The sequence below is a fragment of the Taudactylus pleione genome, unplaced genomic scaffold, assembly GCF_031769625.1.
Source record: "Taudactylus pleione unplaced genomic scaffold, aTauple2 ptg000465l, whole genome shotgun sequence".
NCBI lineage: Eukaryota > Metazoa > Chordata > Amphibia > Anura > Myobatrachidae > Taudactylus > Taudactylus pleione.
The window spans coordinates 2248938-2276712 of NW_028284867.1; the positions used below are offsets into that span (position 1 = coordinate 2248938).

The following is a 27775-nucleotide window of genomic DNA, read 5'->3' on the forward strand; positions in this document are numbered from 1 at the left end:
GAGGGAGTATTAGGGTTGTACATTAGAGCAATGAGGGAATATTAGGGTAATACACTGGTGAAGAGAGAGTATATAGGTGGTATATCAGAGTGATGACAGAATATTAGGGTGGTACATCAGGGTAATGAGGGAGTATATGGGTAATACACTGGTGATGAGAGAGTATATGGGTGGTCTAACAGAGTAATAAGGGAGTATATATATACGCTACACTGGTTATGAGAGAGTACTGTATACTGTAAAGATGCTACATCAGAGTAATGAGGGAGAACATGGGTGGAACATCACAGTAATGAGTGAGTGTATGGGTAGTACTTTGGTTATGTATTCGAGTGGCACAGTGGTTATGAGGGAGTATTAGGGTGGCATATCAGAGTAATGGGTGGTACACTGGTGATGAGGGAGTATTAGGGTGGTATATCAGAGTAATGAGGGATTCTATGGATGGTACACTGGTGAGAGAGTATAAGGGTGGTACATCAGAGCAATGAGGGAGTATATGGGTGGTACACTGGTAATGAGGGAGTATTAGGGTGGTACATCAGACCAATGAGGGAGTATATGGGTAATACACTGGTGATGAGGGAGTATTATGATGGTACATCAGAGTAATGAGGGAGTATATGGGTGGTACACTAGTGATGAGGGAGTATTAGGGTGGTACACTGGTGATGAGGGAGCTTTAGGGTGGTACATCAGAGCAATGAGGGAATATATGGGTGGTACACTGGTGATGAGGGAGTATTAGGGTGGTACATCAGAGCAATGAGGGAGTATATGGGTGGTACACTGGTGATGAGGGAGCTTTAGGGTGGTACATCAGAGCAATGAGGGAATATATGGGTGGTACACTGGTGATGAGGGAGTATATGGGTGGTACACTGGTGATGAGGGAGTATATGGGTGGTACATCAGAGCAATGAGGGAGTATATGGGTGGTACACTGATGATGAGGGAGTATATGGGTGGTATATCAGAGCAGTGAGGGAGTATTAGGGTGGTACACTGGTGATGAGGGAGTATATGGGTGGTACACTGGTGATGAGGGAGTATTAGGGTGATACATCAGACAATGAGGGAGTATATGGGTGGTACACTGGTGATGAGGGAGTATATGGGTGGTACACTGGTGATGAGGGAGTATTAGGGTGGTATATCAGAGCAATGAGGGAGTATATGGGTGGTACACTGGTGATGAGGGAGTCTATGGGTGGTATATCAGAGCAGTGAGGGAGTATATGGGTGGTACACTGGTGATGAGGGAGTATATGGGTGGTACACTGGTTATGAGGGAGTATTAGGGTGGTATATCAGAGCAATGAGGGAGTATATGGGTGGTACACTGGTGATGAGGGAGTATATGGGTGGTACACTGGTGATGAGGGAGTATTAGGGTGGTATATCAGAGCAATGAGGGAGTATATGGGTGGTACACTGGTGATGAGGGAGTATATGGGTGGTACACTGGTGATGAGGGAGTATTAGGGTGGTATATCAGGGCAATGAGGGAGTATATGGGTGGTACACTGGTGATGAGGGAGTATTAGGGTGGTACATCAGAGCAATGAGGGAGTATATGGGTGGTACACTGGTGATGAGGGAGTATATGGGTGGTACACTGGTGATGAGGGAGTATTAGGGTGGTATATCAGAGCAATGAGGGAGTATATGGGTGGTACACTGGTGATGAGGGAGTATTAGGGTGGTATATCAGAGCAATGAGGGAGTATATGGGTGGTACACTGGTGATGAGGGAGTATATGGGTGGTACACTGGTGATGAGGGAGTATTAGGGTGGTATATCAGGGCAATGAGGGAGTATATGGGTGGTACACTGGTGATGAGGGAGTATTAGGGTGGTACATCAGAGCAATGAGGGAGTATATGGGTGGTACACTGGTGATGAGGGAGTATATGGGTGGTACACTGGTGATGAGGGAGTATTAGGGTGGTATATCAGAGCAATGAGGGAGTATATGGGTGGTACACTGGTGATGAGGGGGCCGGCAGGGAGGGAGGGGGACTGCTTGGCCGTGATTGGTCAGGGAGGAGTTTCCCACAATGCCCCGGTCTCTCCCCCCATGGATGCTGCAGCAGCGCCTCCTCCATTTGCAGCGCTGCCTGGGAGCGGAGCTGTGACTGTGCCCGGGACCCCCCGCTCAGCCCCCGGGCCGGCACAGATATGAACCCGCCTCTCGACGGAGCTCAGAGCAGGGACACCGGGTGCCGGGGAGCCGAGGGAGGCCAGGACACAGCTGGGGAATCCGCTGTTCAGGAGCCGGGAACCGGGCACAGGGACAGGGAGGAGTCCGTGGAGGAGAAGCTCCGGAACCTGACCTTTCGGAAACAGGTGTCCTACAGGTGAGAGGCTGCTGCCATATACTATGATATATACATGACACATGGGAGGGACACTGAGATCACATTCAGCAGCACTGACACATGGGAGAGCTGGACACTGTGACACTGGATGTACGTGTATGGTGCACACTGGCACATAGGAGAGGGAGACACTGACATGGGAGAGGGGGCACTGACATGGGAGAGGGAGACACTAACATAGGAGAGGGAGACACTGACATGGGAGAGGGAGACACTGACATAGGAGAGGGAGACACTGACATGGGAGAGGGGGCACTGACATGGGAGAGGGAGACACTGACATGGGAGAGGGGGCACTGACATGGGAGAGGGAGACACTAACATAGGAGAGGGAGACACTGACATGGGAGAGGGAGACACTGACATGGGAGAGGGAGACACTGACATAGGAGAGGGAGACACTGACATGGGAGAGGGAGACACTGACATGGGAGAGGGGGCACTGACATGGGAGAGGGAGACACTGACATGGGAGAGGGGGCACTGACATGGGAGAGGGAGACACTGACACTAGATGTACAGGTTAGGGGGGGACATTGAAACAAGGGAGAGGGGGCACTGACACTAGATGTACAGGAAAGGGGGGGGGACATTGAAGCAAAGGAGAGGGGACACTAACACTAGATGTACAGGTAAGGGGGGGACATTGAAGCAAGGGAGAGGGGACACTAACACTAGATGTACAGGTAAGGGGGGGGACATTGAAGCAAGGGAGAGCGGACACTGACACTAGATGTACAGGTAAGGGTGGGACATTGAAACAAGGGAGAGTGGGCACTGACACCATTTACGAGTAAGTGGGACGGACGGACATTGAAACAAGGGAGAGGGCACACTGACACTAGATGTACAGGTAAAGGAGGCACTGACACATACAGTATGAGATGGGGACACTGACTCTAGATATACAGGTAAGGGGAGGGGGCACTGACATGGGAGAGGGAGACACTGACATAGGAGAGGGAGACACTGACATGGGAGAGGGAGACACTGACATGGGAGAGGGGGCACTGACATGGGAGAGGGAGACACTGACATGGGAGAGGGGGCACTGACATGGGAGAGGGAGACACTGACACTAGATGTACAGGTTAGGGGGGGACATTGAAACAAGGGAGAGGGGGCACTGACACTAGATGTACAGGAAAGGGGGGGGGACATTGAAGCAAAGGAGAGGGGACACTAACACTAGATGTACAGGTAAGGGGGGGACATTGAAGCAAGGGAGAGGGGACACTAACACTAGATGTACAGGTAAGGGGGGGGACATTGAAGCAAGGGAGAGCGGACACTGACACTAGATGTACAGGTAAGGGTGGGACATTGAAACAAGGGAGAGTGGGCACTGACACCATTTACGAGTAAGTGGGACGGACGGACATTGAAACAAGGGAGAGGGCACACTGACACTAGATGTACAGGTAAAGGAGGCACTGACACATACAGTATGAGATGGGGACACTGACTCTAGATATACAGGTAAGGGGAGGGGGCACTGACAACACATATGAGATGGGGACACTGACACTAGATGTACAGGTTAGGGGGGGGACATTGAAGCAAGGTAAAGGTAACACTGGCACTAGATGTATAGGTAAGCGGGGCACTGACACATACAGTATGAGATGGGAACACTCAGACTAGATGTACAGGTAAGGGAGAGGGGGCACTGATACATATGAGATGGGGACACTGAGACTAGATGTACAGGTAAGGGGGGGCACTATACATATGAGATGGGGACACTGAGACTAGATGTACAGGTAAGGGAGAGGGGGCACTGATACATATGTGATGGGGACACTGAGACTAGATGTACAGGTAAGGGGGGGCACTGATACATGGGCGAGTGGGACACTGACACTAGATATACAGGTAAGGGGGAGGGGGCACTGATACATATGAGATGGGGACACTGAGACTAGATGTACAGGTAAGGGGGGGCACTGATACATGGGCGAGTGGGACACTGACACTAGATGTACAGGTAAGGGGGCACTGACATATTGGAAATTGGGATATTGTGACTGGATGCGCTGGTAAGGGAGGGGGCACTGACACTTGATGTACAGGTATGGGGGACACTGACACTAGATGTACAGGTAAGAGGACACTGACATTAGATGTACAGGTAAGGGCCGGCACTGACACATGGCAGAGGGAGACACTGACACTAGATGTACAGGTAAGGGGGCACTGACATATTGGAAATTGGGATATTGTGACTGGATGCACTGGTAAGGGAGGGGGCACTGACACTAGATATACAGGTAAGGGGACACTGACACTAGATGTACAGGTAAGGGGCGGCACTGACACATGGGAGAGGGGGACACTGACACTAGATGTACAGGTAAGGGGCGGCACTGACACATGGCAGAGGGGGACACTGACACTAGATGTACAGGTAAGGGGGCACTGACATATTGGAAATTGGGATATTGTGACTGGATGCACTGGTAAGGGAGGGGGCACTGACACTAGATGTACAGGTAAAGGGACACTGACATATTGGAAAGGGGAATATTGTGACACTGGATGCACTGGTAAGAGAGGGGGCACTGACACAAGGGAGGAGGGACACTGGCACTGGATTTACAGTATGGTGGCAAAGATAAGTAGAGGGGGCACTGACACATGTGATGAGAACACTATGGTGATGGATATACTTTGACACTGGATTTATGGACAGTATGAGGTACCCTGCAAGACAAAATACATGTGTATGGGACACTGTGTCACTGGTATAAGGGTGTGGGGGCATTGCAACTCTGCACATAGGTGAGGGGGTAACTATGATGCATGATATACATGTGAGGGGGCACTACTGTTTTATACAGGTGTTAAAGCACACTGTGACATATGGGTATTGACAAACAGGTGTTGACATACAGGTGTTGGAGTACAATGTGACATACTGGTGTTGGAGTACACTGTGACATACAAGTGTTGGAGGACACTATGACATACAGGTGTTGGTGGACACTATGACATACAGGTGTTGGAGGACACTATGACATACAGGTGTTGGAGCACACTGTGATAAACAGGTGTTGGAGCACACTGTGATATACAGGCATTGAAGCACACTGTGATATACAGGTGTTGGAGCACACTGTGACATACAGGTGTTGGAGCACACTGTGACATACAGGTACACTGTGACATACAGGTATTGGAGCACACTGTGACATACAGGTGTTGGATCACACTGTGACATACAGGTGTTGGAGCACACTGTGACATACAGGTACACTGTGACATATAGGTACACTGTGACATACAGGTGTTGGAGCACACTGTGACATACAGGTGTTGGAGCACACTGTGACATACAGGTGTTGGAGCACACTGTGACATACAGGTGTTGGAGCACACTGTGACATACAGGTGTTGGAGCACACTGTGACATACAGGTGTTGTAGCACACTTTGACATACAGGTGTTGGAACACACTGTGACATACAGGTGTTGGAGCACACTGTGACATACAGGTGTTGGAGCCACTGTTACATGCAGGTGTTGGAGCACACTGTGACATACAGGTACACTGTTACATACAGGTACACTGTGACATACAGGTGTTGGAGTACACTGTGACATACAGGTTTAGTACACTGTGACATACAGGTGTTGGAGTACAATGTGACATACAAGTGTTGGAGGACACTATGACATACAGGTGTTGGTGGACACTATGACATACCGGTGTTGGTGGACACTATGACATACAGGTGTTGGTGGACACTATGACATACCGGTGTTGGAGGACACTATGACATACAGGTGTTGGAGGACACTATGACATACAGGTGTTGAAGGACACTATGACATATAGGTGTTGGAGCACACTGTGACATACAGGTGTTGGAGCACACTGTGACATACAGGCATTGAAGCACACTGTGACATACAGGTGTTGGATCACACTGTGACATACAGGTGTTGGAGCACACTGTGACATACAGGTGTTGGATCACACTGTGACATACAGGTGTTGGAGCACACTGTGACATACAGGTGTTGGAGCACACTGTGACATACAGGTGTTGGAGCACACTGTGACATACAGGTACACTGTGACATACAGGTGTTGGAGTACACTGTGACATACAGGTGTTGGAGCACACTGTGACATACAGGTACACTGTGACATACAGGTACACTGTGACATACTTGTATTGGAGAACATTGTGACTTAATTGTATTGGAGCACACTGTGACACACGTGTTGGAGCACAATATGACACGCATGTGTTGGAGCACACTGTGACATGCATGTGTTGGAGCAGAATATGACACGCATGTGTTGGAGCACAATGTGACACGCATGTGTTGTAGTACACTGTGACATAGAAGTGAGCGTGGCACATGAGATTAGTTACCTCTGCTGTATAAGAGTTAAGCGGAGTCTCTATGGCACATACCATAATGATGATGGGGATTATTGCGATGTGTCATATAAATGTAATGATCTGAGTGATAAACGGGAGGAGTGATATTGCATTACCAAATCACCAGCGTTATAAATGTAGGTGTGTGGCTATTTGTCCGCTAAATACATTTTAAGGTACAGCCCAATCAGCTGGCAGTGCTAATCTCTGCACCCCCCGCAGACTCTGCCATCTTCGCCCTCAAATTTATGTTGTTCCGGTGAAACTAGGCCAACCTGTGCCACCCTGTGATAAAGTAGCTGTGCGACCTCACAAAAAAAAAAGCATTTGCTCTGTGGTTTTGTGCATTTGATGTCAGTAAATTATGTAAACAGTGTTTATATTAATAATGACAAGTTACTGTCAACTATGAGAGAGACTTTATGCACAGAGAGGGGCAATGCATGGTCCGACAGGAGCCTCGCGCAAGGTGCTAGTGCGCACACTTCCATTTATTGTGGTACAGGAAACATTGTGTATTTTGGCTCACAATAAAAGACATACTTTCCAATTATCTCGATTTTGGCTATTCTGAGTCATAGACATTGAAATGGGTAGAAATATGCACAAAAGTGGGCGTTTTTGGGGGGGAGGATCGGGGCGAGGGTCCGGTGGATTGCAAGCAGTGCTTATTTTGTCCTAATTTCACATTCTTTAATATACAATATATTCCAATATATAGGTGAACAGAGGTACTGTAGTGATTTTCTGAAATCGATGTAGGACCATGGTAATTTTGGCAATGTGGAGACTAGAGGTAGCAAGTACCCTTTGCTGTAGACTGGACATTTCAGGCCAAATTCATGTAGGCCTGTAGGTGTATGAAGAGATACTGGACACATGCAGTAGGTATACTGTACGTCCCAACATTTAAACTTGCTTGATTTGAGTAAGTCTCAACCCAGATCAGACCAAACTCTGCCTCAAATTCCACCCAAACCCCACCCAGATCCTCTCTGACACCCGCTTTTGAGCTAAACTCCGCCAATTTCCCCAGGCTCCCCTCACTTTGTAGGTCCACAAATATCTTACTGTCTTACTGAATTCTGTACATTACTGCCAGATACCATTAGGAACGTACAGACCTACAGAATATCTGGTGAATCATATAGGCTCAAGGCTCATACTGTATATAATTATTTATAGGATAAGCAATAAGGAGGAGGTGATAACGCATGTGGGGGACAAGGGGTGTCATAGGTGAACCAAGGAGTATATGACTGAGATTGTGGGGGTGGATAATTTGATACAGGTTAATTACTTACTGTATGTAGGCGATAAGTTGATAAGGTAGGAGTGTATGGTAAGTTCAAGCAAGGTATATGTTAAACCTATTTTCAGGCTCCAGTCCTATATTGCGATGCCTGTTTTCCAATGGAAGATGATAATGCAAGGGAACTATTGCATGCATCCTGTGCCTATAACCAGTGGAGCCATTATACACTGATCGGTCGTCCGCAAGGCTTAGTAATTACTCGCTGACTCTGGTGCTGCATACAAATATTATAAGCAAATGGACCTGTACGTACAAGGCTCGCTTGGCTTTGCGTCGTGCGGCTACTGTAGTGGAAGTGCCATAGCATGCCATTCTGTAGCTCAGGCGTTGAGGTTACGTTGCTAAGTGTGTCCTACAGCTCATGTGAAGAGATGACTTAAGCATGGGTGAGCGTTGTTTTCCTACACCGACCATTGAAGGGGGGGTGAGGCTATTAACAAAGAACAAATACAAGAATCCATCAGACATTTGCTGTCTGACTTGCACCCGATCAATCAGAGCTAATTGATTGGTTGTTACGGGTTAATGGCAGTTTGCAGTCCGTTCGTAAGTAATTCCCTCTGTGCCGTTCCTAGTATCACATTTTCTCAATGACTTCAGCCACAGGATTGGAGAAGTAGTTTTAACCCCAGTCTGGGCGTGCTGTCCTGGCTAATTGGCGGCTGAAACGCTTAGGCTAATGATGTCACCTACCCGTTATACTAATTGTCAGTGCTAGTTGCATCGATGAGATTCGGTTACTAAAAATCAGGATGTTTTTGTTTTATATCTGTGAAATGCATCCAACCAGCGGGAACGACGGTCAGGGGAAGAGCAGACTGTAGTCTACATGCGTAGCACAAACAACGAACAGCCATTGTGCGTATTGTGTTTGGATCCATACTGTAGGTTGTCTCCTCATGAACGTTGGTTCCCCCCCGCACGGAACGCAGGCTGCTAAAATATACCAATAGTTCCAAAGCTTACCCGAGAATAAGGATGCCCAACGCTGTTTTCTCGTATGAATACGTCGTCGCTTACCTGTGTAAATATCGTAACATTGACACACATCGAGCGGCCATCTTGCCCTTGCGGCTGGTCTGACCTGCCACAGACTTGGCAGCTCTCCTGATACACAGAGGGCTTTCATGCTGCATAGATCGCAAAAGCTAATTTATGCATACCAATGTAATAGCGTTTAGCCGGTTAGACACACCTGCGTTTTATTGACCACCCCGCATTACCTCTCCCAAACGCTGACTACCTGTCACTCACTTTGCGAATGGATCCTCTGTGCGTGTGGAATTGCAAGACAACCGCAGTGTGGCTTACATGCATGCGCAATGTCAAACAATCGCTCGATCTGCTTAAAAATCGCAAAATCGTCCATCTCTGAATCAGGCCTAAAGTCGGCCATTTTGTATTGTGCACTTGAATGCAGTGGCGTGTCTATAATGATTGCAGGAAGTTCAGGGCTAAGGTGCATTAACACCTTAGGGGACCCGTGTGTATCAGGTCCCCTCTACTGAGCAGCAACCCCCCTCCCATTGCTTCTCTACACCACCCTGGTGCTGGCAAGCTGGTCCCTCCTCCTACACATGTGCAGAAGAGAGTCTTTGCCTTCTCTGTGCGGCACCATCTTTTTGAAGAGGTTACTGACCTCGTAAGAGTAGGGGGATGTAGTCAGGATTCCGAAGCACACAATTTAGTGTTAGGGGTTAGGCAATAGGGAGAGGGATAGGGTTAGGCTGCCAGAGAGGAGGGTTAGGCTGCGTGGGGGGGGATTAGGTTAGGCTGCAGGAGGGGAGGGTTAGCCTGGGGGAAAGGTGGGTTAGAGCAGGGGTGGGGAACCTTTTTTCTGCCATTTTGATATATATATATATATATATATATATATATATATATATAACTTTGTTTGCGGGCCTGATGCAGGCCACGCCCCCTCAGTGTGATGTCACACAGGGCGTGACCACAATCGCTGGTGATTACAGCAATGCCAGGAGCATCCTGAGGATGCTCCGGGGAGCTATAAGGGCAGCGGTGTGACCATCTGAAGTGTCCCAAGGACACTCCAGGTGGCACTGATGCATAGATTCTGGCTACATGATGTCATTCTAGACACCCTGCTAGCCAGATGAGGCTAGCAGAAAAAAGCTCAGAGGGCCAGAACAAGTGATTCTGGGGGCCTTATACGGCCCCCGGGCCTGAGGTTCCCCATCCCTGGGTTAGGATAAGGGTCTGGATACTTACCTGCATGCATCGGGATTTCCTCCGTTGGGATTACGCTGCCGGTATTCTAACCGCCGGCATTAACTGCGCCCATTGCAGTGTTTCACTCGGTGGCTGGCAGCGTCATGTATCCATGATTTCTGGGGTTTTTTAAATATGGTGCCAGTTCTGAAGAATGATCGAAATTTGGCACATGTCTACCAGGTAGCTAAGACTGTGCAGGTGCCGTTGTTACATCCTACGCATACACCGCACATGCGTAATATTTTCAGCAAAGGGGGGTGAACATCTGCACGCGGACCCCCTTCATGTCCTGAACCGACCCTGCCTGAAAGGTTCGACTATATATTCAATTCTTAAACATAAATGTGTCTTCATTTTACCTGTTTGCCATTTATGCTAAAAGAATGGTGTAGAGATAAGCGCAGTCCTCAAAATGGTTCCAGGTGTTCGCTGCACCTTTCCAGCGGGCTTAGGAATGTCTCGTACTTCTCTGCTGCTTTTGAGCAGAATTCCCCCAATCTGCCCAGCCCACAATCCAGACCCCTACAGACCCCCGCTGCGGGACAGAATGAACTGACCGCGGTTTTCCCATCTCTCTTTGTAGACCATAAATTTAGCAAAATGCTCATTTACTATATGCCACGTGGAATGGCCGCTCCACGACTATCCCCAAAAGAAATTAAGTATCGCGAGCCATTTTTCTATCTGTATTTTTTTTAATTTAATATATAGACCTTAATATATAACATGATACCTATTAGGAGGGATCGTTGTGGTGCTTTAAAATGCAGATTGGTGTTTGGCCTCAATCTTAGTGGAAGCTGTGACAGACTTATTGTCTTGTGTTAATTAGTTGGATAATTGTACTGACAATACTGTCCCTTCTGTTTCGTTGCCTAAAGTGCTTGATATTCTGTTTTATCTCCGTGGGTGAAAATCTGGGTTGATAAAATTTATTATGCAAGGGTATTTGCAGAAAAAAAAAAAGAAAAAAGGATAAAAATAAAACTACACATCCAATAGAGGGTTAGGAATTATGTAAATGGATGAAATGTCGTTACCGTGTAAAATTAGATAAATGTCTTCCCTGTCATATATTTCCATAACAGTATAATACTGCTTTTATACCTAAATTCCTGGTCTGACCCGGAGGTTGGCACAGGGAGCCTGATTCAGACCATAGCGATGTCTGGCCACTGCGCATGCACACGCCGGAGCAGGCTCCGACGTGCACATGCGCGAGACCCGGCTAGCGAAGGGCGCTCCGTCGCTCCGGGTCTCGCTCGCACCAAAAGGGAGCGGCTATCGATTTTGATCGACAGCTCGCACCATTTTGGAGGCGCGGCTTCACAAACGGAGGCGTTCCCAAGCGATCGCCTGCCGTTTGTGGGCGGCCCCACTGACATCACCAGTGATGTCAGTGGGAGAGCTTGCGGCCACTAGACCCTACCGCAAGGGTCTCGTCATAAGCCCCGATGATCGCAATGGTCTTAACCATTGCGACCATCATCCTGGCCGCTCGCAGGAGGCCGCACAAAAAAAACAAAAAACGCCCTGATTCAGAGCGAGCGCTCTTTCAGAACGTCCGTCTCTGAATCAGGCCTAGGGTTCCAAGCCGGATCAGACCCGTAATTTAGCTGGCGCCGACCCAGAAAATTCCAGAGTCAGCTCCGTTCACACCGGAGCCGAGTCTACAGTGACCCGGTTTTTCCGGCGTGGAAGTGGACGCTTGGAGATGATGTCATCTCCAAGCACCACTGAAGCCGGCCAATCTTGCCAGGACATCGTGACCCTGATTGCGCCGTTTACACTGCAGGGTTTCACAGGTTATTCCCGTGTTAAACCCTGCAAGTTGCCTGGGATGGATTGCCGGGAATCCAGCCCTGTCCCCTTTTACACCACGGAGCTACCCGGGTTAACCCTGCAATAACCCGGGATTTAGCTCTGGTGTAAAAGGGGTATAACTGTGTGATGGAGCTGGTTTACACTTTAACCGTACGGACTTGCACACCAAATAGCCATGTCTAACGCAGTAACAGGAGCAGTTTGGTTTTCTGCATGGGACTGATGAGGGAGAAGAGAAAGAGTCCTAAAATACTTTAAATTAGGTGGGTTTAAATCAGTGATATTTTGTGACGCTGTCTGTGATGGGACTACAACTCCTGTCATCCAAAGCAATTAGCGTAGAGCTTGGGTGGTTGAAAAAAGTGAATAAACAGCTTTAAAAAGAAGCAGCAGAATTAAAAGTATCTACTTTTTTGGGGTGTGTATAAAAAATTTTTTTTTGTATGCAATTTGTGTTGTTGTGATTGTTATTAGTTTTCTTGTTGTGATTTTGGTGTGTGTTAAACTGGAAGTCACGTGAGTAGTGTATAGGCACGCCGCAAAATTCACAGTGAAATGAAGGGTATGCAGATCACAAAGAGAACATGCACAGGACAATCAAATGATATACTTTTCTAAATGTTACCGGCAAGTAAGACATGTGACTAAGGGCCTGATTCAGAGCCGGACGCTCTGACCAGAGCGCTCGCTCTGAATCAGGGCCCTCCTCCATGAAAATGGAGCGGCCTCCTGGCCGCTCGTATAGCTGTGGGTGACCACCCACAGCATATGCGAGCGGCCAAAAAGATGGTCCAGATGGTCTTGACCATCGCGACCATCGGACTTGCGATGGAGACCCTGCGGTAGGGTCTCCCTGCCACAAGCCCTGGAGTGATTTTGGCTCTATCAGAGCCAAAATCACTCCCACTGACATCACTAGTGATGTCAGTGGGGCCGGCTTCAGACGGTAGGCGTTCCCATGGGAACGCCTCCTTCTGGCAGGCACACCCCCGGCACGCCCACCAAAGGGGGCGTGCTGTCAATCAACATCGACAGCACGCCCCCTTTGGTGCGAGACCGTCCCCCTTTGGAGCTCCCTCCGTCATGCGCATGCGCAGTGGGGAACATCGACCCGCTTGCGAGCGTACTGCTGCTCGCGAGCGGGTCCGAATGACCCCCTAAGCCCTCAGTACCGGTAACAGGCCCGCCAGCCGGGTCATAACTCATATATAACCCATAACTCTGTATATGATGTCATTGACATCCAGCAATACTTCGCTAGAAGTCAGTGTGTCGGCGTTCATAATGACGGCACCAAAATGTTGATAGTTATGTTGTTGACGTATGTTCAAAATGTCGACATCATACATGTCAACATGGGCAGAGCGTCGGCATGTGAAATGTCGACACTGAAATGTCGACATTAGGTGTTAGGCTTATGTTTAGGGGTTAGCGTTAGAATTAGCGGTGGGGTTAGGCTTACCTTGAACATCTGACATTCTGACCACATCGACACTGATGGAATGCCGACATGGTCAAAATGTCGACCCGGTGAACACACTTTGAGAGGGACCCTACAACAAGCACCTGTTCTATGCTATAGAGACTCTACTGGTAATAACATGCAGGAATCTGGCTTAAAAATCATGCCTAGATGTTATATTTTATCTGCTTTCATCCACATTTGCTGGTAGTGGATTACCTCTTCGGGTACAGTTATTTTGTATATATTTGTGGCATGTGCAAAGCTTAAACCGTTTTGACCGACAATGATCCCCATCATGGAAGACGTCATGCTGACAGCTAGGGGGCGCTGTTCATTGACCTGTACTGCTATCTGGTTAGTATGGAAGGAAAACCAGGACATAGCTAAGTACAAAAAAGATTTAGACCCCATCATGGGCGCCAATAGCTGACCTGAACCCTCGCTACCTCCCCAGCTGAGGCGAATGTTAGCTCACGACAAAGTTGGAGGTGTGGTTCAACTGTAGGAACGAGAGTGTCCCGGCTTCTATAGAAATACCCAATGTGTATAAGTGAAACCCATGCGCTGGAAGGCCAAGTCAACATGATATGAATTTTATGTTGCCACCCATGTGTAAATCAGTATTATTTACATCCCATACAGCAGGTGTGTTTAGCATGCGGCCCTAAAGCTGCTGTGGAACCACACATCCCAGCATGCCCTGCCACAGTTTTATCATGCTCTAATAGCAAAAACCGTGGGATGTGTAGTTCCTCAGCAGCTGGTATACAGAATTTTGATGATTGGTGCATAGTATCGGTGCAGGATTAAGAAGCCATGGGACCCTAGGCAACATACCCTGCCCCACCAAGTAAAAAAATAAAAATAATGTATTATATATAAGCAATGGGATTGAAATACCGGTGGCTCAACAGCCGCCGGTTCAAATCCAGACACTGAGAGATCCTGATGGGCGTTGGAAAGTACCGTAACCCTCCCCTCTCCCCCCCCTAACCCTCCTTTAGGGGTGCCTAACCCTAACCTCCCCTCCTAGTGCCTAAACCTAACCCCCCCTTCCCTCCCCGCACCCTAAACCTAACCCTCCCTGGGGAGCTGCCTAACCCTAACCTCCCACCTACTGCCTAACCCTAACCTTCCCCGGGGGGGTGCCTAACCCTAAGTCCCCCAAGGGTCCCTAAACATAGCCCCCCCATCCCCGGGCTAAGTGTTATTCTTACTCGTCAGCAGACGATCGGGATGGCGGGGGTCGGTTATCCGGTGTCAGGATTAAGATAGGCGTCGAAATTTCAAGGCCTATTTTAAGTCCCTTGTCGGGCAGGTCCAGTCGGGATTTAGACCGGTGGCATTGTGTCTGTCAGTCTATTAACTACATCCATATATATATTATATATATATATATATATATATATTTATCTCAGTTAAGAAAAGTTAGTGCTGTTGGCCACTGACTGTACAAACTGGCAGAATGGGATCAACAGCTATTTGCCCACCAGCCCCAAATAACATCTGGACCAGTTTCCATGTTGATGCTGGTTGATATGTACTTACACTCATAGGAATTTGGGCCTAACATGGTAACAGCAGCATAACTCTGGGCCCTCCATATGTAACACTACCCCCCAATTCCCAGGCCACCCATGACATTTTACGCCTTCACCACTTCAATGAAACCAGCAGTTACATTGTGCTTGTTCCTTTTATTATTCAGGTTATCATTTCTATTACAGCTGTAGAACACGTCCGCGTCTACATTCATTTTCATTTTTCTAAATATAGGTATAATATTTATTATTATTTTTTTTTTAAATGATAATCCGCAGTTCTATGTTTTTAGGCCGGGGGAACCGAGAAGAAAAAAATTAAATTAAATAAAAAATATTTACAAGAAAACAAACAAACAAACAAACAAACAAACAACTGCCAGTGTAAACAGACGTTTAATCCATTTTATGACTGTCTGCATGTAAGAATATCCTACACCGCAGGAAGACGTTTTATAACGAGAAAATAAAGTCTAATTGCTATGTTCAATCGCGTATGTTGAGGTTAGCGACTTCCAAGCCTTAGTTATATTCGGAGTCAGAGAGAGAAGAGAAACAGCTGCCTGGTGGATGAGTAAAAAAAAAAAATAACATGGGATTTATTATTATAAAAGTGAGAATTTGCCTGTCCTCTCCGTACAAGCCACGCACTGGAGCCTTGCCATACACACCCTGCTATTACTCACAGAAGCACATTTGTAATTTGCGTGTGTAATAGGACGGTGCGATGGTCAGAGCAGGCCGGGTCATTCTTACGCACATCTCACCCCCCCCCCCCGCTGCTCCATAGATATTCATAACAGCCCCCTCGCTCCCAGCGTGGAGAGGAATAACGTGGGTTGTCGCTTTATCCCGTAAAAGGACAGGATGCTATAAATAGCAGGCAGGCGTTCTATATTTAGCACGCGTTATCTTATAGAAACAGCGGATAATCTCTGTAAATACAGCCTGGCTCGGATTGACTTCTCCTCCAGCTAATTTCTGGCGTTTGCATTGGCTGATTTTTTAATTACGGGAGCGCTTATTTATTATCAGGAGAAATTCGTGCAAGGTAGACGAGGAAGCAAAAAAAATAATCAAAAACTTCAGTGACTTAATTATGTTTTTTTATCGCTGGAACCTTAGTTCAGGTTTGATGTCATCAGGCATGTTGTGATGCTGTTCACATGCTCTGCAGAACACTGTAAACTGCGGTACCTTGGGGAGGTCGCTAATGACCTATACCTGTTATTCCCCGCACCCCAGAGGACGCTCTCATTTTTATTTATTTTAATTTTTCTAACTCTTCCAAACACTCTCGCTTCTTATGTAAGCCCTTGGGATTTGTTTCATTTATTTTTTTTTAATTATCTGCGCCCTGGAGAGCTCTATTATTCTTTCGGTAATCCAGAAGGCTGCAGAAATGTAATCTAGTTTGCAAAATCCTTTTTTTTTTCTCATTTAAGATACAAAAAAAATAAGAGTTCTGTACTTTACCATGCTTTCATTTTCCCATAGTCTATCATACAAGATTTAATCTACGTATGAATGATGGCGTAATCTCTCTTTACGTCGTCCCTCTCTCTTTCATGAATATATTTAAAGAATGAATAATCCTTTTTCTGCTGTAATTTTCCCCGATAGCCTTACATAGCTGGCAGGAATTACCCGTTCTCCCTCATGGCAGATTAAATCCCAGATCCACTGTAGAAGGACTAATTGGGGTTATCTAACTTCATGTGATTTTCATTGCATGTTTTCTACCCTGAATGCACGTCTGTAACCTGTGCTCTTCACCGAAGGCCTTTATATCATCCAGGCAGAGCTTCTAGGTTGTGTTGATATGACACAGATCAACTATGCCTTGTGCTTTGGATACAATGGTGTCCACAGTTCTGTATCATAATCAAGGGCAACATAAGTAAACAAATATCTCTGGATGATATAAAGGCATTGATGTAATCACAGGAGGATGCCGTGAAGATAATGCAGTGTATTTCGTATAAGTCTCAAGAGAGCATGTTCAGACCAATAAAGTTGGCTGAAGGTGGAAAACCCCTTTATGGTTATGTGTAGGTCATGGCACTGTATACCTATGCATATATACACAATGAAACATACCCTGCCCTAGCCACATCGGTTTGATTTTGAGAATTACCCTAGAAGTATGGTGGCACAGTAGTTACCATTGCCACCGAGCAGTGCTGTGGCCCTCAGTTCTATTTGGAGTTTGTATAAAAATAGACCCCCTAGTGCGTGTTTGTTTTGTAGATCATTTAGACTGCAAGCTCCTGTGGGGCAGGGATTGATATGATGCCACTATACTGTATACCCAAGTTATATTAATAATAGAGGCAACTTTAGTATTTAGCATATGCTGTATAAAATGACCCCGATATTTGTGACTAAAGTAAGATTATTTAGTTGATGTCAACATTATCCTTAATGTTTAGATTACCTGTGACCTGCCTTAGAAGCTGTTACTGTGAGTAGAGCAATCAGGGATGTGCCTAGAGTACAATTCAGTGTAGCACAAGCTCATTCACTGAGATGCTGTGCGCAGTACTCTATCACTATGTCACGCTGGGCACCGTGATTAGACAATTAAAAAGTGTGCCTATTGCCTAAACACAGAGGTTTGTTGTAGCCTGGAACCATCGTTTTAAAGGATAAAGTATTTAATTTCACAAGGAGCTGGTTCCTGAATACTGGCTCAGCTCCCAAAATGTCTGACTTTACTAGGGGTAGCTGACAGGTCCACTTTTTGATGCAGCTGTATCCGTACGCACTTTTGTACGCTTTCACTCGTGGGAAGGGCCTCATTTATCAATGAGTGATATTCTGATTATCACAGGTTACTAATCTTAAATTTGTGCTCCAGCCATTCAGCTCCTAACTGTAATATTAGAAGTATTATAGCTCTTTACAGTGAGTGGGGGCATTTTAAAGGCACTCTGAACCCATCCAACTGATCACATGACCTCATACGGTGCTAATTCTTCCAGTGGTAAAGCTTAGCTACATTCAGCACCTTGGACAGTAAGTCTATTGCTCAATTACTACCATGGACAGCTCCTAAGCATGAGTCCTTAAAGGTTTTCTATTGTAACTCCCCCCCCATGGGATAACTGTTATAAAATAGACTTTTAGGGGTATATTTACTAAGTGAGAGTTTTTAGAAGTGGAGATGTTGCCCATAGCAACCAATCAGATTCTAGCTATTATCTTCTAGAAGCTGCTAGTTAAATGTTAAGTAGAATCTGATTGGTTGCTATGGGCAACATCTCCATTTCTGAAAACTCTCACTTTAGTAAATATACCCCTAAAGATCAGGTTTTGCAAATATAAACTCTAACTTATCTATAACCCTGTGTATGTTGTAACACTAACCTGTCTTAAAGCTCATGCAGGACCTCCTGTATATCGCCCAAGTCATCGGATATGCACAAAAGTTTTTTTTTTTTTTCTACATTTTTGCCCAAAATAGATATATTAATTTTGAATGCTATTCATTTCATACTGGGGGTGAACGGGGAAGGAAAATACTATTTTCTAAATGTGAATGCTATTAACGTGATGGCGTGACTAATTGGAGGGGAAGGATTTACTAAATATGGATACTATTTAATTTCAGAGAGGCTTATGGGGTAAACGTGGCTTCTTTAGTAAATAAAGGTGCTATTGACGTACTGTTGGATGGGATGAGGGAAATATTCCCTAGAATGTTTCCATACATGGCTTTCCAGGAGGGGACAAGCAGCCTTTCTGCAAAATCAGCAACAGAGCTGGAAACACCAGCAGCAACATCAGCAGCAGCAGCAGGCCAGGTAGTCATATCTGCAAGAACAGTTTGGGTAGAGCCTCACAATCAGTGATCTGTCCTCATTCTGGTGTCAGGAGGTTTCCCCAATGCTGGGGCAGTTATGATGTATGTTGACTAAAGAGATTGCAATGCGTTTGCATACAGGTCATGTTGGTGCCACGTAATTATTTCTATGTAGAAAAACACAAACAATGGTGCAAGGAATCACCTGGTGTTGCTGAACAGAGACAGTATGTACTAATCCTAGGAGAGAGAGAAAGTGGATGGATATAAAGTACCTACCAATCAGCTCCTAACTGTCATTTTTCAAACAGCCTGTAACGTGACAGGCCTCTTTACAAGGCTAAGTACAGAGACCCCAGTGGTCTAAGAAGTGGCCGGAACCTTTCTGCCGGGTCTTGCATGTTTTGTCGACAGCCAAAATGTCAGCAGTCATTACGTAGACACCGTAATGTCAACACGCATATACATTATGTGAACAGACAAAATATCAACATGTTCACAATATCGACTTGCAAAATGACGACACAGACTAAATGTCAACAGCCAAAAAGTCGACAACCAAATTTAAGACTTGGCCCAACCCTAAAATGTCTACTGTCGGCATTTTAACAGTGTCAACATTTTGCAGGTGTTGACCTTTTAATCATGTAGACATTATGGCATTTGACATTACGGTGTCGACCTTTTGACTGTCGACATTGTGATTGCCGACAGCCTGACTACATCCCTTCCTGCCCAATGCAGATGCAGAGCCCACGAGCCGATGTGCACAATCCTTGCTCTCCTGTCTCATGTACAGTGACCGCCTTCCCTCACGTCCCATCTGATTACACATGTGATCCCTTCGAGGGATTATTCCAGTTTTTGTGTTCCCCCCGCTGGGAGGCATCAGCTGCTCCCAGCATCGCCACTGTCTGCGGCTCATTTTCGCGGTAGGACTGTTGAGCGTGGCCCTCCCTTTGAAGTTCTTGTCATCTGTTTGTGAGAGTGTTGAGGCTGCAATATATTCCGGCATAAAAGTTAATATATTCCCTTTTTTATTTTTTTTTAAACCCCAAGATCTAAAAATTCCACATGGGTTTGTATTATAATTTATTCAGTGCCAGAGGGGTTTGAAATGGAATTATCTAGGTGAATTTAACTCATTCGCTCAGGGAAAGGTTTGTGACTGAGGCAGGGGTGTATACTGGTGGTAATTCACCAGGAACGACAAATCTATAATGGCATTATGCAGCCGGTCATCCCATTCATTATATACTGTGATAAAGTCAATTTCAAGTTGTTTACATTTTAGAATGTACATATGAATGTTAGGTATCACTGTTATAAGAAACAATATCAGCATTCATTCATTCTCTCTATGCTTACGGATTGTTTATTCCAACCGTTGGTTATCAGGTGCGCCGATGGGGGTTGGGTGCAGCGTCTACAGAAAAGGACCGATGTTCATGTGAATTAGCCACACCCCCAAATACTTGGTCATGCCCCCCTCAAAGTAATGGGTCCCCAAATTTCTCTGTGTTGTTCCCAGCTAATTCATTCACAGTGAAGGAAGGCATTTTTCTCCTGAGGCACAGTCAATCATAAAATATGCCTCTCTTACAAATACCTAATTTTGACAAGACAGTCCTGATTTGAGGGCACCGTCCCAATGCACGGCAGTTGGGAGGTATGTCCCATTCATCCCAACAGCGGTGCCAGCCCGTGGCGCCTCTGCCTACTCTCCTGGTAGTCTGAGAGCGCACCCCCCCCCCCAATCCAGGAGTATCCTTGACATTCCAGGAGAATAGTGAAGCATGTAGGATGAAAGTTGATCCAGAAATGAAAGCGATGTGCATTGATTTATTAGTAGAAGATTGCTGGATCCAGTTCATAATAGCCACAACATTAACAGTACAGATTCCACTTTTTAGGGCAGGCTATAACTAGAAGCTTGGAAATTACCATTTTCCTTCAGGCTGATATGAATGATAATCATATAATTCTGCAGTTTCCTCATATAACTACCATGGCAACCACAGTCACACAGCACATATTTTATTTATTAAGTTACTTATATTGCTCCATCCTATTCTGTTGCTCTTTACGATTGAGAGTGTGCAGAGAGGAATGCTCGTCTAAGCTTTGGTCGGCCCTGAGACATCCTCACCCTCCTTCTTCTCCTCTTTGCATTCGCACAATTTGTTGATCTTCTGAGGCTGAGGGTATGGCTCACAGTCATACTTGTATACCAGGGGTCAGGGAACATTTTTACCTATTACCCCAAAATATATTTAGATACGCCGACGTTACCCCCTTGATTTGAAAGGAAGGAAATCATATAGTAGTGCCCCCATATAATGCTCCTGCAGTAGTGCCCCCGTAGTTATGCCCCTGTAGTAGTGCCCCCATAGTTACGCCCCTGTAGTAGTGCCCCCATAGTTATGCCCCTGTAGTAGTGCCCCCATATAATGCCCCTGTAGTAGTGCCCCCATAGTTATGCACCTTAGTAGTACCCCCATATAATGCCCCTGTAGTGCCGCTTGTGCAAAAAAAAAAACCACTTACCTTAATCCCCGCTCCTGCATCCGCCGCCGTCCTGTCCGCCCGGCTGCTCCTCGGAACTATGGGAGAGACATCATGACGTCTCTCCCATAGTGCGCATGGAGAGAGGTGGAAGCTGGAGTTCAGAAGAGAACTCCAGCCTCCGGCTAACGCAGCGCTGCAGGGAAGGAGCCGGGCGCCCGCTGGTAATAAGTAATAACATCTCAGCGGGCGTCCGGCTTAGAGCCTCTCTGCGGGTCCATTACACCCAGAAATTTCATTTTTACCCCATGTGGGGTAATTTACCCCTGTTTTCCGACCACTGTTGTATACCTTCCAACATATCGGAGTATGAAATAGGAACGTGACCTAGCGGGAAAGGGGGCGTGGCCTTTTGACATGCACCCCGTTTTAATCCCTCACACACTGTTTAGATTCTGTGCATATGCGCACGGCAGGATACGTTCAATACCCCTGCGCTAGGGTATGCCGGTGCTGAGAATACCAGCACCGGGTGTTTAGGCTCTGGGGGGGAGGTTTAGAATACTGACCGACAAGTGCCTAACCCTAATCCCCCCTCTAAGTGCCTAAACCTAACCCCCCTCTTCCCCGCTGCCTAAACCTAAGTCCCACGGGGGGATACCTAACCCTAACCTCGCCCTGGGGGTGCCTAACCCTAACCCTCCCCCGAGCCTAACCCTAACCTCCGGGGGGGGGTGCCTAACCCTAAGTCCCCCCCGGGAGCCCTAAACCTAAACGGCTGTCCGCTCGCAGCGTCTGGCGTCGGTAAAATGAGCGGCGTCTACATCTAGACGCCGGTCATTTCTCCCTCGCCGGGATATGACAGTCGGGAAGCCGGCTGTCGGTATAATGTCAGCCGGCTTCCCGATTGCATCCCCATTCTGCATACCATTTTAATCAGCATAAGCTGCTTGTTCTATCTAATCGTTGTGTGAAAAAGATACATTTGAAGGTAAAAAGATGCACCAAACACCGAGTCACGCCACGGCATAGGGTGACTAGAAGGGCTGTTTAACGCGCAAGGAGGCTAGATGTATGTAGACTCATCTGTACGTCACATCTCACCTGGTACAAAAATGAGCTTCTTCTGTATTTGTTCTATTTCCACATCGTATTATATTGAATTAATTCATTGATGAAAACAAAAAAGCACCAGGTACAATGAATGATGACAGGTGTATGTATGTACATTGCATAGTGCTACGCTTTGCATGCTAACTAGTCCACACAGAACTCCTCATTGGCTTGTTAATAGAGAGCACACTGCTTGCTCCAGGATATGTTAACTAATTAGCTATGATTGCTAGTTAATGCAATGCACACGTTGCTGGGTATTAGGTGTGTGGCTGATTCAAGATAATTCAGACTTCATTAACTATTCATAGCTACATTGGTGTTTCCCTCCGGTGCCTGTTCTGTATTCTGCCCGAGCAACCTGATACCTTAGTGTTATTTCCAGACACGGGGAGGGCGTTCTGCAATCTCTGTTGGTGTGGGCAGCTGTGCTCATCCCCACTCAAGCATACAGCTAGCTTTACTTGTAAATATGTTCAGCCAGATAAAACATCCCCTGTCAGCTATTGTCAGGCTAACGTCAGATCCTGGAGTGCCGGGCATTGGGCACTGTGCAGGTTACGCTGATCTCATGTGTCACCGAATGGAGCTCTCACTCTGCCTGAGTCATGTCATTGGGATCTGCCTGTATTGATGCTGCTTGTGTTCGTTACCCTGTGCCCACAATTGGTACATGCTGCAGCTGCCTAGTCCTTTTATGACTCCAGATAGAGTTTATTGCTGCTATCATGTACGTGACCAATTATACAGAGTCCACAATGGTATTCTATTGTTTTTCCAGCTTATTAGTTACTTATTTTTTTTTAATTGCAATTACCTGGGATGCATTAATTTTAGTTTGAAATAGCAACACAGAATGAAACAAAACAACCCATTAGGACACACTGATACAGCTTTTATACCTAAATTCCGTGTCTGACCCGGAGGTTGGAACAGGGGCCCTGATTCAGATACGGACACTCTGAATCTGGGCGTTTTTTTTTTTTTGTGCGGGTTCCTGGCCGCTCGCATAGCTGTGGGTTACCACCCACAGCTATAGCGAGCGGCTAGGAAGATGGTTGTGATGGTCAAGACCATCGCGACCATCGGGCTTGCGACGAGACCCTTGTGGTAGGGTCTCGTGGCCACAAGCTCCAGAGAGCTTCTGGCTCTAATAGAGCCGGAAGCTCTCCCACTGACATCACTGGTGATGTCAGTGGGGCCGCCCACAAACGGCCGCCCACCCCCCCGGCCACGCCTACCAAACGGGGCGAGCTGTCAATCGCCATCGACAGCTCGCCCCCTTTGGTGCGAGACCGGGAGCGATGGAGCGCCCGTCGCTAGCCGAGTCTCGCGCATGCGAACAACGGAGCTGGCTCCGTTGTGTGCATGCCCAGTGGGCAAGCATTGACCCAGTTGCGAGCGCTCAGCGCTTGCGACCCGGTCTGAATCAGGCCCAGATTCCACACCAGACCAGACCCGGAATTTAGCTGGCGCCGACCCAGGATATCGCCCCCTTTGATCAGACACAACGAGCGAAGGAAAGTCCTTCGCTCGTCGCGTCTCGCGCATGCGTGCTCCCTCCGTCGTTCGCATGCGCAGTGCACACCATCGACCCACTTGCGAGCAGACAGCCGCTCGCGAGTGGGTCTGAATCAGGCCCTTAGACCAGCTTCCATCCCTTGGGATATATTTACTAACAGTCAATTTTGCTTTTCAGGTGATGTTCAGTCACTTTTCTGTCCATTTTGAAAATCAGGTATTTACTAAAGGTAACATGGACTGAAAATTGACTCCAAGGGTGGGATGTGCTAAAGGGAAAAATGCGGTAAAACCCCCGAAAATGCAGTTTTCAAGGGTTTTACCGCATACCCCATATGTACTTCGTCCCGGTGGGTAACTCCATCTTCAGGACTTTTGGGTGTTAACACCCGGAATTCCCTCTGTTCGGGGGCATCGCAAAAGACAGTTCTTATCGGGAGAGCTGTCCTTAGCGAGGTACACCGCATTTCTAGGTACATACAGGAGTAATCAAATATGTACCCGAAGAGAGGGGGATGTTCCTGTATCGCTGATGCGACGCTTAGTACATTCCGCCCCAAATGTCCAAAATATACTTTAAACTGAAATAGAACATCGACCAAAGCATTGGTACTTTAACATAGTGTTCTATACAAATCTATTATTTACTAACAGTTTGTTTGAAAACTGACTCAAAATGCACCCAAAATCACTAAAATGAATAGACACATCTGAAAGGTCTATTTAACCTCAAAAACATGTGCAATTGGCTGAGACCTCATTATGATGCCTATAACAGGGGAGACAAGCATGCAGGACATCCTGGGTGTCCAAATCATGGCATGTAAAGGTACGGCAATGCTTTTAAAGTTTCGGGAATATGCAAATTAGCACTTGAATTAAGGTGCTTGTGGGTAATACAGTGCATGTGACCCGTTTTGACCAATAGGGATACATTTTGAGTCCATTTTTTTTTTGCCTATTGGAGTGTGATTGGAACAGGCTTAGGGCCTGATTCAGAGCTGGACGCTCTGACCAGAGCGCTCGCTCTGAATCAGGGCCCTCCTCCATTAAAATGGAGCGTCCTCCTGGACGCTCGTATAGCTGTGGGTGACCACCTACAGCATATACGAGCGTCCAAAAAGATGGTCGCGATGGTCTTGACCATCGCGACCATCGGACTTGCGACGGAAACCCTGCGGTAGGGTTTCCCAGCCACAAGCCCTGGAGTGATTTTGGCTCTATCAGAGCTAAAATCACTCCCACTGACATCACTAGTGATGTCAGTGGGGCCGGCTTCAGACGGTAGGCGTTCCCATGGGAACGCCTCTGTCTGGCAGGCACTCCCCGGCACGCCCACCAAAGGGGGCGTGCTGTCAGTCACCATCGACAGCACGCCCCCTTTGGTGCGAGACCCGGAGCGACAGCTTGGCTGTCGCAGTCCGGGTCTCGCGCATGCGCACGACGGAGCTCCCTCCGTCGTGCGCATGCGCAGTGGGGAACATCGACCCACTTGCGAACGTACTGCCACTTGCGAGCGGGTCTGAATGACCCCCTTAGAACTTCAAATAGAAACCGATGCACCATCGAAATCAGAATGGAACCAAAATTTGACTGTTGGTAAATTATCTATTTTGATTAGAAACACTGGGGACGATTTTGTGGGGAGGTTGGTTCTATTTTGTTCGATTTTTAAACTAGACCCAAAATCGACTTTTAGTAAATCTACCCCCTTGTGTTATGTGTGGAGCTCTGTGGGCCTGATGGGTGGTGACTAAGCAGATGCAGGGCGATGGCCCGTCATATGGATGTGTGTTGGATGTGTCGCTGAAGCGTTGGTGTACAAGACGCTCAATTGTTCACTTTGGAGGCTGTGCACAGCCACAGGGTTGGCGCACGTATTGATGGTGCATCCAATGGTGGCGTCTAAAGGTGCACCAGGCGGAATTACATTGCTCGCAGACCTTTCACATACGTACGCACATACGTACACCGGGACGGTCAAATTTGTCTGAACCAGATATGTGATATTTAATAAGTACCAAAGTGTTCTTTGGTAGCTAAAGCAAAATGTTACTGGTAGTAACGTACCTCCCAACGTTATCACTGTCCAAGTTCTGCCTAGCTCTTGTGAAGGGCTAGTATAGGGTTGGCCATTGGACATTGATAGTCTGCAATCATCAATGGTGTGATGGTAATGTCTGCCTTGGATGGGAGGACCTCTGATCTGTACATCGGTGGTGGAGTCCCTATGCCTAATGGCGAGCAATTTGACAAATTGGAAAGTAAAGCATGAAAATTTACACCAAAATGTGTTTTGACTTTAATCTTGTTTAACGTCAATCACACCAATTCTCCATACCACCCAACATTGGTTTTTCCCATTGTAGGACCCCCGTTTATCCCCCAGCCTCTACCAGCACTAAATGGATGATGCGCGCATGCTCGTGTCACCCATTCACTGGTGATCTGCAACTATAACAGTGGTGATGGTGTCCCCCAACCTCCCGAAGCCACCCAGGGGACACTTCGGCCTGCAGGCGGGACAGAAAAGCGGAATGTCCAGCTGAAATTGGGGCGTTTGTGAGGTATGCCTTCTCAGCAATGGTATTCCCAGTTGAGGGGCTCCTATCATTTGCCGTATTTAGGAGGGTCCCAGACTCACATGTAGTCGGACCATCTGGTGCTCACCTTCTGCGCTACGATGCTCGCTGTATAATAAGAGAGATTCAGCTCAGTGGATCAGAGTCAGAATGATGCTTAATGCTGCCTCCTCCTCACATCATGTCACTGCCTCTGTCACATGCAGCTCTGTCCTCACTAACACATCACTCATCTCCTGATATACTCTGTGCTGCTGGGGACACTGCTCCTTCCACTATATAACTCTCAGTCTGTGGCTTCCTGCTGCCTCCATTCCCCTCCTCATATCATGTCGCTGCCCCTGTCACATGCAGCCCTGTCCTCACTATGACATCACTAAAATACTGCTGTACTCTGTGCTGTTGGAGAACCTGCTCCTTTACACTATATAACTCTCAGTCTGTGGCTCTCTTCTGCCTCCACTCCTCCTCCTCCCATCATGGCACTGCCCCTGTCACATGTCGTGATGTCAGTAGTGGACTACCTGCTTTATTAAAGCAGGAAGTCCCCTCGGGCTTGCAAGAGCTGAGACCCTACCACAGGGTCTCCTCGCAAAGCCCGATGGTCGCAATAATCGTGACCATTGCCGGACCACTCGCAAAAGCTGTGGGTGGTCACAGAGCTCTGAATCAGGCCCTAAATACAATATGGTGCTCAGGCCTTAGACAAACGCACCTTCAATAAATATTAATAAAACAAAAGAAAAATGTTTTCTCTGAATTCCTTGTGGCTGTGAGTGTTTGTTGACCTCAGACGTTGTTCCTGGCATAGTGACTCCAGAGGCAGGACACGATAATGTAGGTAAAAGTGCATTTTGGTAAACAGGTTGATCATTTTAAGATATGATCTGCTGCTAAGCCTAACTGCTTACTATTGCCCTCAAAACCAATGTTCTTCATCATACCTGTCCTTTAGTTTGACTTCTTTTTAGCTCAGAGCTGTTGTTGCTACATATTATGTTTTATTAATTAAGAGTCATTTAAATATTAGACAGACGCAGTGCAGCTTGGATCAGTGAGAAAGGCACCATATGCTGATTACCTACTCCAGTCATAG

At 47.0% G+C, this 27775-nt stretch overlaps 1 protein-coding gene across 7 annotated transcripts in view; it reads left to right on the top strand.

Moving 5' to 3' along the window:
• The first annotated feature begins 2052 nt into the window (after nucleotides 1-2052).
• The window catches only part of DGKI (diacylglycerol kinase iota), a 376642-nt gene continuing 350919 nt past the window's right edge, over nucleotides 2053-27775 (top strand). For 6 of the 7 annotated variants that reach the window (XM_088448827.1, XM_088448831.1, XM_088448829.1 and 3 more), the window contains exon 1: nucleotides 2054-2361. In XM_088448827.1, coding sequence (XP_088304953.1) covers nucleotides 2183-2361 — 179 coding nt within the window. In that variant the 5' untranslated portion in view covers nucleotides 2054-2182. Of the gene's footprint in view, nucleotides 2362-27775 lie in introns of all 7 variants that reach the window. The other variant, XM_088448828.1, reaches the window with a different exon arrangement.